Raw genomic sequence first — 12,291 nt, forward strand, 5'->3', positions numbered from 1 at the left:
ACATGGGTTAGTAAATAGTAGCGAGCGAGAAGAGGCGACCAAACAGACACAGGCAGCTCAGGTAAGGAAAGAGCGGTGCCCACAGGGGAGGCCGGCACGCCGGCCCGGAGGCTGGGGGCTCTTCTCCCTCGTCCGGGACAGCAGCGCACAGGTCACAGTGTCGGCGGACAGCAGATTCCCTGGACCAAATCCTGGTTGTAGGCAAAGCTCTCGGTGATGGCTCATTCAGTGCTGGCTACACTCCCAACACAGGTCCGTGAAAATGCCACACTCCCACCCAAACAAGAACTTACATATCAAATGACAATAATCACAATCCATTTTTAGGGAGTGACTTCTTTCTCAAAAGGAGAGGGCGAGGGGTAGTGAGGACCAAGCACCCCCAGGCCTTGCCCGCTGCACGTTCTGCTGTTCACCTCAACACCCAAGGGTCGTCACCAGCTTTCCCATATGCCACAGGAGGCGGTATGTGTTTTTAGAAACCTTTCTGGCAGTAAATTTAAATAGGTTAAAATCGTGCATGTAAGTCCACTTCTCTATAAACAATCGTGACTGTGAGCAAATATGCCTCAGTTAAGGGTCTATTATGTTCCTGCTTACAACAGTGAAAAGGCAAAGCGAAAGGTCTGCTGGCAGGGGTGGGTTCAGTAATTATGATAGATTCACAAGAGGGAATGTTTTACAGCCACTAAAAATCATGTTGACCACCAGTCACTTCTCAGTGTTTCTCTGCCTGGCTTATTTCACTTCTCATAATACCCTCTAGGTCCATCCATGTTGTCATAAACAGCAGGATTTCTCTGTTATGGCTGAATAGTATTCCATTGTGTGTATGTGCCACCTCTTCTTCATCCGTTCATCTACTGATGGACATTGGCAGTCACCACAGGGGAGCGGTCGGGGTGGGTGGGTGAAATAGGTGAACAGGATAAAGAGGCACAAAATCTCAATCATAATATCAATCAGTCACAGGATGAAAGTACTGCCTAGAGAATATAGTCAACAATACTGTAACAACCTTCTATGTTGACAGGTAGTAACTATACTAGTTGGGGTGAGCACCTAATAATGCAGATAACTGTCGAATTACTATGTTGTATACTTGAAACCAATATAATATTGCATATCACTATACTTCAATAAAAGAAAAGAACCCTAAAAAATGTTGCAAAAATCATGTTGCAAAAGATCATTTACAAATGTGAAAATGATCATGACATACAGTACATAAAAAGCAGATCAGAATAATAAATGAATAAAAAGCAGATTATTGATAGATTCTACTTCGGTAAATATATGTACACATCTATATATGTAAGTGTATATATGTGTGTTTCTGTGTGCATATATTTGCTACTTATGCATGAATAAACAGTGACATGGACATGAGAAAATGTAAAGAGTGGTGGTCTTTGGGAGGTAGGATTGTAGATGATTTCCACTTTTTTTATTGAGCTTCTCTGTACAGCATTTTTGATGTTTCTCTCAATAATAACTACTTTTATAGGCAGATTTTTTTAATGAAAAAGCATAAATTCAAAAGAAAAGTTACAAAAGTCCTTTTAGGCAACCGTGGTCCCACTGGTGTGAGCGCATGGCAATCGCATGCAGGCTTTGGGGGAATAAGGGCCACAGGGCTTAAAATCTGGGGTGGTTGTTTCACATTAGGCACGTCAACCAACCTCTCTGATCAAAGCTTCCTCAACTAGAAAACAAGGAGTTTTGACTAAATAATCTGGAAGCTTCCTTCCTATTCTAAAAGGTTAAATGTTACCTTATATCATATCTTATTTTTTAAATCACCGACATGCACAAAGGCTAAGCATAGACTCAGACTTGGACAGAGACCCCGAGGGCCCTTTCCAGAGGTGTTGCTGGGTCTCCCTGCCCCTCCTGGAGAGGGGCAAGCAGGTGCCCAGGGGTCAGGGATGATGATACGCATTTCCACACTCTTTATCAAGCAGGGAAAGTCAGTGATGCCAGAACTGCTTTCTTGTTGGAATCCTGCCCTCCTGTCCCTGGCCAGTTATGACTTAAGATGGATGGGTAATAAATCTGACCTGCTTCATCGCACGGCCTCGTGCAGACCCGAGGGAGGCAGCCCGATGCTTCTGCTTGCGATCATGCTGGGGCCCCCAAAGGTCCTCACCGGACCACTGGGGACGGTTCAAGGACAGAGAAGCCCTGCTTCTTTAAAACAGGGAGGAAGAGAACCAACATTGGCCCGTGCCGGTACCTTATCTATATTCCCACATTCAATCCCGAGACAGGCCTCTAAGGTAAGGCTAACGTCTCCAGTGCAGAGAGGAGAAACAAGAACGGCCAAACCACCACGCAGAGAGGCGAATGCTCCGGACCCCTCTCACCTTTGAAATACTCCACAAAAATCACAAGTCTGTTTGTTTAAGTAAAAATAATGTTACATCCTAAATATCAACAAACTATCTTGTGTAAAACCTGGCAATTTTTGTTGCTTATTTTAAAGGGTCGGTTACCTTTAGCTTATGTGTTAAATGGGTTTTTTTTAATCAAGTGCTGTGAACAGTGATGGGAATTTCCATCTTGTAGGCCTCCCAAATGTCGATCGAATATAAAAATATTGATAACTTGGGGCAAATCTTTAAATTTAGCAATATAATTAGCTTCAATATTGTGCAACTGAAAATAACTTTCCCTGACACCAGTCTTCCCAAATACCCAAAAACAAGAGAAAAGTGAGAAGTTCTAACAAATAATTGTGCAGTACATCTCAGAGATGACTGTCTCCCTGACTGCGGTCTTAGAATATTCTTACTGGCTTCTGACATCTTAGTTATATAAGGGCTTTGACAAGTGTGCCAAGCCTGCAGTGAATTCTGGCTTCAGGAGCAGCCTTTAGAGGCATTCCCTGCAAAATGCTGTGTCTGTAGAACTTCAGTTACTCCACACTGACATTGACACTTTCCCGAATCACCCTATTTATCCCATCTTCCGTGGTTAGCCGGGAATACTTACTTCCTTCAACTTTCTCATCTTCACAGGTTTTCTGGGAACTATATGAATATAACTGCAAAAGAAGAAAGAAAAAACGTAATTAGAAGGTAAATCAATAGAAAATGTAAATATTTAGATCTAAAATTGTAATAGTTACACAGCGTCCTTTTAGAGATGACTCTCTTTCAGTGCCACAATGTGCAGCCCCACAGCAAGTGAGCTGAGCTCAAGGGCACTGCTCAGGGCCCCCGCGGGTGTGTGACCCCAAGGCGCTGGGGGAGAGCTTCAGCGGCCACCGGCGGCCCAGGGAATCTGCTCGGAAACAGCTCGGCTTTCCCCCCGTTAACATTGTGAACCAAAAAGGGGCCCTGGAGGTCGTCTAGGCCAACTCCCTTTTTAGCAGGCCACAGAAGGCCCAGACGGTGAGCTTGTCCAGGGTCCCACACTTGGCCAAAGTCAGAGCAGCCGCCCCTGCCGTCCCTCTTGTCGCACAGGAGCAGTCCCCGTCCCCGTCCCCGTCCCTGTCCCCGTCTGCAGGAACAGAGGCTGGAAATGAGCCCCAGGGCAGCCTGTGCTGAGTCCCCTGACCCGGTTTCGGACACCTGGGGACTCCTGGCAAGCGCTCAATGTGCCTCAAAAAATAGAACAAACGTCTTCTAATGATAATAAATAATACCTGAAGATTCATATCTGTTAAGGTTTCTTCCTGATTTAAAAAAAAAAGTTTATGTTTGAGATTGAGTATCGCTAAGATCATTAGGAACAACAAACGACTGGCTAAGAGTTGGCAGATGGAAGGAGAAATGGATCAGGAAGCATTCAGCGCAGAGCCGAGAGCCGCGCACTCAGAGGCCGGCAGGGGCCAGGCGAGCGGCCGACGCCTCCTGCCCTCGCCGAGTGGGGGGCCTGGGGCAGGTGGGGGCCGTCTCCCGCCCCCCAGGGGCAGCGCGCCAAGCTCCAGGACGCCGTTTTCATGTGCTGATGCAGGCAACTAAACACGCAAAGTCCTTCTGAACAATCACATCGTCATTTTACCAGAAACCAACATTTTATACCATTACACAAACTACCCCGTTACAAATTGTGCAGCCAATCCAAATCTTTGAAAACTGCAAACCAAACAAGACACGGCTGGGGCTGAGTTCCGCCTGCAAATCCCCCAGGCTGCTGCCCCACTCCCAGGCCCTTGCGCGGACTCTTCATCTAGTCTTCACATGGGTATTTTTGGTTAGCCTTAAAGCCCCAATTCCACATTTGATTATGAGCATTAAGCCCCCAAATAAGAAAACTTATTAAATGGCAACAAAAGGTAAAAATAAATACAGAAAAATTAAGGCATAAAAAGAGAGTACAAAACCTAAAATGCTGTTGGTTGTTTCAGTGTTGCATTCCAAAGAACTTATAAACAGAAGAGCTGGAGGGAAGAGCTCAGATCTCGGGAGCTGGAGTCTGTGAGCCAGGCGCTAGGGGAGGGTTTTTGGTGGGGCCTTTTAGGTGGGAAGGTTCTGGTTTCCTTGGGGGCTGGGAGCGAGGGGCAGGGGCGCGAAGCAGAGACGACTTCACTGTGTGACTTCCCTCCTCGGTGCTTCCGGAGAATGAAGGAGAAAGGAGCCCGCTGCTGGAGTCAAGCCAGGCGTTTTAAAGTGCAGCATCCACGCGATGCTCACACACCACATTGGGGTAGACAGCCCCCATGTTATTGACGAGAAAACACAGTCTCAGCGAGGATATTAATTTGCTAAATGCTACTGGAATAGGAAAGGCCAGGATCGGATTCAACACAGGTCTTCTCCCCGGAAAGCACATTCCTCCCGCCCTGACCCACCTCGCCTTCCTCCTTCCCTGGACCCCTCGCCCTCAGGCATGCAAACTGTCTGATTTCAACATCTCCACAAACTCGTAAGGCAAACAGGAAAAATTCCTACTATCATCCAAATTCTTTGGGGTCTCACACACACACACACACAAAATCCCTGATTCGCATTTACATTTTGTGAATATGGTTTCTCCACAAAAGAAATCACTAATTCTAGGCTTTACAGGACATTTAATTTTTTTTCAAAAAATAATTATGAGCTTATATTTTATTTTATAGAGAAAAATGTTGTGTTCTTCATCTCAAATTAATTTATTCCAGAAAATGTAGGAAATGTTCAAATACTGATTGGATTGTGGATAGATTTCATGGTGTTTGTCACAGTGTCATGGCCATTATTAGGAGAAGAGCTGCAGGACGGCTAATATAGTATCAGGTTCCGCTTCAAAGCTCATTTGCGGTGGCACAATTAGAAGATTATTTGCTGTTGAAAATTAATCTTAACTGCTCAATGGCTCGGTAATTACAGAATATACATTCTGACAAGCGCTCACTTACTGATACCAGCAGAAATCAAAATCAAGCCAAAATATTTTTTGAGCTTTATTCACCAAAGTCTGGATTCCGATTTCATACTTCACTGATCTAAAAGGCAGTGAAGGGAAAGAAAGCCACACACGTCTCCATGATGAACTTCACATGCCAATACCCCCATCTATTTACAGCCATGAGGGTATGTGGATAATGCAAGATAATAGAGGCAATCGGCCGCATCAGAGTCACGTCTCCCTCCCTGCTAAGATCACATTTCCTTCCTCACAGAAAATAATAAACATTAAGAAATCTGGATAAAGAAACACCTCAAAGTCTGTCTCACTATTTTTGCCACTTGTCTACAATGTTTTAAATAAACCTGAAAATCTACCAGATCAGAGGTCTAACAGGGTCTGTCGGGAAATGCCCGACCTCCTCATGACCATCAACTTGGGGATTAGGTTTCAACATGTGAATTTCAGGGACACAAATATCAGTTTATAGCATTCATTAGCTAGCCCTGAAAAAATAATCACAAAACCAAACGTTTACAAAGGAATATATTCTTGTTGGTGAATTCTCACGTATAACAGGATTGTCATACTATGAGATTTAAATCTCAAATGTCATGGTATTAATCCAAACTCTACCTCTTAGCAACTCTAGTTGTCTGTGACTTAAGATGCTTCTTCAAAAACGATAGAATGTTAAATTTGCATCTTTGTAAATGCCATTAAGAATTTGGATGACAAGCCAGCTCACTCACAAAATCATACTATCTGGGTGGCCCAAACTCACTCAGGCTACTGAAAGTTAGAGTGTCTCTGACCAGGAAGCACCCCCAGCACCTGGCAGATGAAGATGACGATCCTCTTTAGGAATCTCACCTTTATTTCAGACCTCAAAGAATTTTTCTTGAATAAAATCACAGAGGACAGGAGTTGTTTACAGACAAAAAACAAGTAAACTCACGAGGATCCCACTATTCCAGCTGAGAGAAAATAACAAAAAGCAGAAACAGGCTGCAAATGTTGACATCGTAGATAGGAGAATATTGCAGTAAGAGGCAAGCTTGAAAATACACTCGGGACCAAAAACTCTAAAGAATGACAGAGAAGATTTGAAAAATAACCAGATGGGATTCTTAGAAATGAAAAAATTAAATAATTTAAATGTAAAAATCTGTGAACTGGTTTGATAGCATATTATCCACAGCAGAAAAATGAGCTGGAAGATCGATGTGAAGAAAGTACCTCAGCAGAGCACAAAGATGAAGGAGAAATACAGGAAAAAGAGGAGGAGCTGTGCAGGCTGGAGTCCGTGAGCCCCGCCAGCCGCGTCAGCTCAGAGGCAGAGAGTGAAGGCAGGGGCGTCACACGAAGAGACAGCGGCCAAGCCAAACTCGAGGCAGTTCGATGAACCTGCGCTCGGGCATTTCATTCAAACCACGGCACACTCGGCTCAAAGAGGGAATCATTTTAAGTAGCCAAACAAGATAAAATATTACTGGCAAAGAGGTGGATGATGATAGGTGATTTCTCATCAGTAATCTTGAAATTAGAAGACAATGGAAAGACTTCGTGGACCGAAGGGCAGTCATCCACAGAATCTTATATTTAGCACAAATATTTATGCAGAACAGAGAGAGAAGTCTTCTACCTCTGGGAAATACAGATTAAGTAACTCTGGTCAACCCCTCCACAAAAACTAAAAAAAAAAAAAAACAGACAAAAAACATTTTCTTGAAACATAAAACATCTAACAAGACAACGAGAAATTGCCACCCCAGATTCAGGAAAGAAGGCATAAAAAAGACATGAGCCCCATATCTGGGGCCGCTCTGACCCAGAGGTTATTGTCGATTGGTAACAGATAGCTGAGAAGTTGAAACACGTTTTTGGCAGATTTCTGTGGCCAGCAGGCAAAAGCAACCTCATGTCAGTCTCTGAGCCAGAACTCAGCTCAGCGGCTCTTGAATTCCTGATCACAGACCCTATGAGGAAATAAATGCTGTCTTAAACCAGTAAGGGTAATTTGTTATGTAGCAAATAGATAATATGCCCTAGAAAAAGTCTTACCCAAATGCACCAGTAGACATAAAAGAATGTTTACAGCAGTGTTGTTTATTTTAGCATAAAATCAAGAACAACCCAAATCATCCAGCAACAGATTGGATAACTAAACTAGTACATTAGTCAGTGAAATAATGCATGGCAGTAAAGATGAATGACTTCCAGCCACCTGGTGTCAACATGGATGAGTCTCAGAAGCATCTTACTGTGGCAAGAGCAAGAAACAAGATTATGTACAACGTAATTGCAGAAAACACTGAAAAATCTACCCTTCAGAGATAGATTATTATGAAAGGAGATTATTTACAAAAGCCAAAATGGTGGAAACCTATGGGCAAAGGATGGGGTGGAGGTGGAGCTTCTGAAGTTCTGGCGATGCTCTTAATCCGAGCTGCGGTTTGGGTTGGGGTCGCACAGATTTGCTTTATTACTACTCTTAAGGTGTACACGGAATTGTATACTCTTCTCTATATACACTAATTTCATAATAAACTAAATAGATTTAAAAGCAATGTAAAGAAGGGCAATCATGTATTTTAAAGACAGACACAAGATAAAGGTGATGCTGAGCTAGGTCAGGAATTCATGGCGGATATGGGACAATTTGTGCCCCTCGCACTGTGTAACGGAAGCCCTTTCTGAGGCCCTGCACTGAAGCGGAATTCAGCCTATGCTTCTGCTATGGCAGTGACCACTTTCTCCTTTATGATGACTTCTGTTTGCCTCTTCTCTCCCCAAAACATACACAAAAAAGCCCTCACAGCCTCCGCAAATCCCCCAGGCTGCCCTACACGAAGAAATGCACAGTAGCTATAAGGTGAAGAGCTGCCAAGATTCACGCTCAGGGTTCAAAGACATTTGTATTATGTGAGTTACCAAGAAAGTTGGAAATATTATAAGGAGACTATGGGAAGAGTATAAACAGAACGGTGTGCTATGGGCCCATATGCAGTAAGATCTCAAAGAGATTGGGAAGCCATCCCAGGCAAAACAACACTGAAATTAACAATTTGAGTGGGCACCCACGCTCACACTGACGGGCTGGATGTGGGATATCCACACTCGCACTAGGGTTCGGCCATGCAGCGGCCCTGGCACTGGTGCACAGGCGGCTCCCCAGGAAGCTGGCTCTCCTTGGCGCTGCAGCCCTGACCACAGCAGACCCTGGGGCATACCCTCTCTACCCACAGGCCGGCAGGCACCGTCTGCATTGCAGGCCCGCCCCGGGTGCCAGGGCTGGAGAAAAGCAGGTGGGGTGCCCGTCCTCTGTAGGGGCCATCCTCTAACAGGAGGGGCAGCGGTGAAGTGACCCGACTGCGCCTGCTACGTGCGCTCCTTGAAGGGTGCGGGGCTGGGGCCAGCACAGCGGTTCCCCTCCCCCGCCACCCCATCTGAGCCTTGCCTGCCAGCGCGCCCCCCAGTTTTCCTGCACATGCCAACCCCCTTTCTTCCTTAAACCGCAGGTTTCCCTGAGGCCCCTACCTAACTGCCCCTGCCTGCCGCTCTCCCCCTGGCCGCCTCTCACCTTCCCTAACCCTGCGGAAGGCAGCCCCGACAGGGCAGCTTTGCGCACAGGTGCACACGCAGGAGGGCAGGGCTGGGCGGGAAGGACAGGCGAGGGGGACCCGGTGGGCGGGGGGCAGGCGGGGAGGCAGGCTGGGCGGCCGCACTCACTCGAGCTTCTTGAAGGGCTCGCGGCCCGCCGCCACGTACTTGCCGCCGGCCTGCAGCGCGGGCAGCTCGCACACCTGGCGCCCGTGCGTCGGCGTGTACAGGCGCCGCACGCCGAAGGGCACCTCCACGCGCTCCGTCAGCTGCTCCAGCAGCGCCTCGAAGGTGGCCGCGCCGCGCTGCGCCAGCACGAACTTGCGGCCCACGGAGAACCGGTCCCCGTTGCGGTACACCAGGATGGTCTTGGCGGGCGTGGTGTCCGCCAGAGCGCAGGGCCCACGCGTGCCCATGGCCCCGCGGGGGACACGCAGAGCCAGCCGTCCGCGGGCGCGGCCACAGCTCCACGCCGGAGCCGCCGGGCAGCCAGGGCGCAGGACGGCGCTCCCACCCACACTGACGCGCGCGATTGTGACCGCCCTGCGGCCAGGGGAGGGGCAGAGCCCGGACAGGCGAGGCGACCTCAACGGAGAGCCTGGCTGGACAGGGGAGGGAGGCAGAGAGGCTAGAGAGGGGAGGGTGGGAACACAGGAAAGGGAAGGGAGCGGGGGGCTCCTGCCAACGTGGTAGGGATGAGAGGGGTCTGAGGATCCACCAGGTGTCCACCCCAGTCCCCTCCCACTACGCATACCAGCCTCCTGTGCAGAAGAGGTGGGGGGACTGGGGTGAGGGGCGTTGGGACCCTGACAATCAAAACTGCATCAAGTAGAGATTGTCTGAAACCATTCAGGGCATGTGAGAAACTGGGTCGGATGGTATCTCAAAGGCTGAACTGGAATGAATGCACCTTGTGTGCGGCAAGGGCGACTTAAGGGGGTGCATGTCCCTGGGAAACGCACTCCCTGTTCTGGGACAGATGGGCCAGTGCTCTTGAGCTTGCACAATGAATGATTCTAGAAATACATTTTTCCAAACGTCCTGATGGGCTTAAACTTTTAAAGACAATAGATTATGTTACCTGCTGAATCTGCATAGGTAAAGGACAGATGGATACTGTAATATCAGAATCTCGCAGTATTTTACAAGTAACCCTTAAGAGGCCACCTGCCACTCACAGCCGCGGCCAATTCCAAACCGCTAGGCACCTCACAGCCACAACGTGCCAGAGCAGCCGCTTTATTCAATCTCCAGGACTCACATCAGCCTTTTGGAGATTAATTGCTGGAAACTCCCTAAGGTTCAGACACTACAACTGAGTCATTATACAGCTGACACTCGGATGTGTGTGGGTCAAAGGTTGGCCCTGAACCCCACTTTAACTGAGAACCTCGTCATCGGCTTCCCCGGGGGGCGCAGGAGGCAGGTGGGGCTGGGGAAGACCCTGAGCCGGAGGCAGCTCATGCCCCCGTGGGGGGCGATGGTGAGCCCCGCGTGAGTGGCCACATCCTGGGGCTGCAGGGTGAGGCTGCTGAGCGCGTGGCCATCGCTGGGGGAGGGCTGAAAGGGAGCAGACGCAGCGGCCCCTGCGGTGATGCGGTGCCATGGCCCAGGGGTGCTGGCTCGCCCTGCACGACCCACCAGCTTGGACACAGGAGCCCTGAAGAGTGAGTCAGTCAGTGGCTGTGATTTGGCTTACGGTGGAGACCTGCTAGTAGGAAAAGACCCCCAAATTAGAGTCACATGAATACTCATACCAACCCTGGAATGTTCGTGGTTTTCAGTAGTTAATTAAGTAGACAAACTAAGAAAAAGGAACAAAGAAGTGGGCATGCTGGTGTTTCCCAGGAACCACGACCCGTCCTGACATGGGAGCAGCCCTCACACCCAGCTCTGACCTATGGATGGCTTCCCTCCTGCTTGATGGAAGGAAGCACTTCTGGAACTCCTCAGTGTCCACCCCCAGGTTGACACACTGTTACAGCTTTAAACATGCTCAGCACCCCTTTTAAAAGTTAATGTAATGCACACATTTTCCATATATATATTCTTTGCACTTGATGGCTTAAAAGTTGGTTATTAGAAATGCGCAAGTATGAAAACATAGAGCCTTTTTATTATATTAACTGCACAAATACGGTTTTTAAAAACTCATTCATTTTACTGTTAAACTGAGCAGAAATTCGGGCGTTGTATCATAACCCTTGGGAAGTGGATCAGCGTGAAGCAGCCCTGCTTGAGGGCCGGCACTGTTCTGGAAGCATGCCATACCTTCGTGACTGGAGGAAGGGGTTCCCACTTAGGGCCAGGAAGGTCCCCCTTCTGCCTGATCACGTCTTCTTCCTCCTGAGTCGGCAAGCACAGCCACCCAGCTTACAGCTGTCAGGGGAGTTGCCTGTTGGAACAAAATGAAGAGTGACTTTCTCCACTCCGTTTGCACACAGCAGTTCTGTTTATAGGGTATCAGACTTTTTTAATGGATCAAAAACCCAGCAAAGGACAAACCATGGTTCTCTCTAAACAAAATAAAGGTATGGTGTGTGAGGGAGAAGGAGCTTGCAGCTTTGTAATGGAGTTGGACTGTCTCATGAAATAGGTGTCTTTCAGAGAAGTCAGAAACAGCCTAACACGTTAACGGGCTGGCATATTTGAGTTTGAATGGAGGGCATTTTACTTTAAAAGTTGAATGTATTTGATAAGCTTTCTAGATTGCAGATTTGATGACTTACATACTGCTCTATGCCTCATCTAAAATTATTATGAACCTGGAAAATATTTTCCATAGGGCATCATATTTTGTAACATGATAGTAAAAAGAAGTACAGGGCTCAGTGAACCCATGCTCAGCACCGAGCAAGTGCACTCTCTTCAAAGACTGCCGAGGATTCCCTAGGTGAAATATATATGGCCCTGAGCTTCTGTTCTCAGGAGCTTCACCGGAATCGTGTGCCCAGTGGGGTCAGAGGAACTTGGTGGAAGAGTCCCCCACTTTGTGAGGCTCCCCAAGACCTTAAGATAGTGAGGAGGGGCTGCTGATAGGAACCTGAAGGAAGAGGCTTCGCTCTGCTCTCATGCCCCCTGTGGCTCATCTCCTAAAACAGTTGTCTCCAGGGTGGGTGAGCACCCGCCTGGGTACCCGTGGAAACCCAAAGGATGCAGGAGAACATCAGAGTTATGAGTTCTGTCTCTTTTATATATACATTATACTAATGTCTATGCATTGTGTATATATGGTAAGTTTCATGTATTTGATATGTGGGCTGGACACCGGCATGCTCTCCGATTCCCACGGAGATGTCCTAAGGGGCTAACAGCAGTATATTAATGATGTTCTGCAGGGTGGGGTCCCTG

General features: G+C 47.6%; 2 protein-coding genes across 2 annotated transcripts in view; both read right to left on the bottom strand.

Moving 5' to 3' along the window:
* DCDC2C (doublecortin domain containing 2C) overlaps nt 1–9,356 on the bottom strand; it is a 98,444-nt gene extending 89,088 nt beyond the window's left edge. The window contains exons 1-2 of the mRNA XM_057497579.1: nt 9,070–9,356; nt 2,995–3,046 (exon numbers count right to left, since the gene is read on the bottom strand). Coding sequence (XP_057353562.1) covers nt 2,995–3,046; nt 9,070–9,356 — 339 coding nt within the window. The remainder of the gene's footprint in view (nt 1–2,994; nt 3,047–9,069) is intronic.
* Nucleotides 9,357–10,293: 937 nt separating this feature from the next.
* ALLC (allantoicase) overlaps nt 10,294–12,291 on the bottom strand; it is a 31,555-nt gene continuing 29,557 nt past the window's right edge. The window contains 3 exon segments of the mRNA XM_057497558.1: nt 10,294–10,500; nt 11,212–11,300; nt 11,303–11,335. Coding sequence (XP_057353541.1) covers nt 10,294–10,500; nt 11,212–11,300; nt 11,303–11,335 — 329 coding nt within the window.

The sequence above is a fragment of the Manis pentadactyla genome, chromosome 2, assembly GCF_030020395.1.
Source record: "Manis pentadactyla isolate mManPen7 chromosome 2, mManPen7.hap1, whole genome shotgun sequence".
NCBI classification, from domain to species: Eukaryota; Metazoa; Chordata; class Mammalia; order Pholidota; family Manidae; genus Manis; species Manis pentadactyla.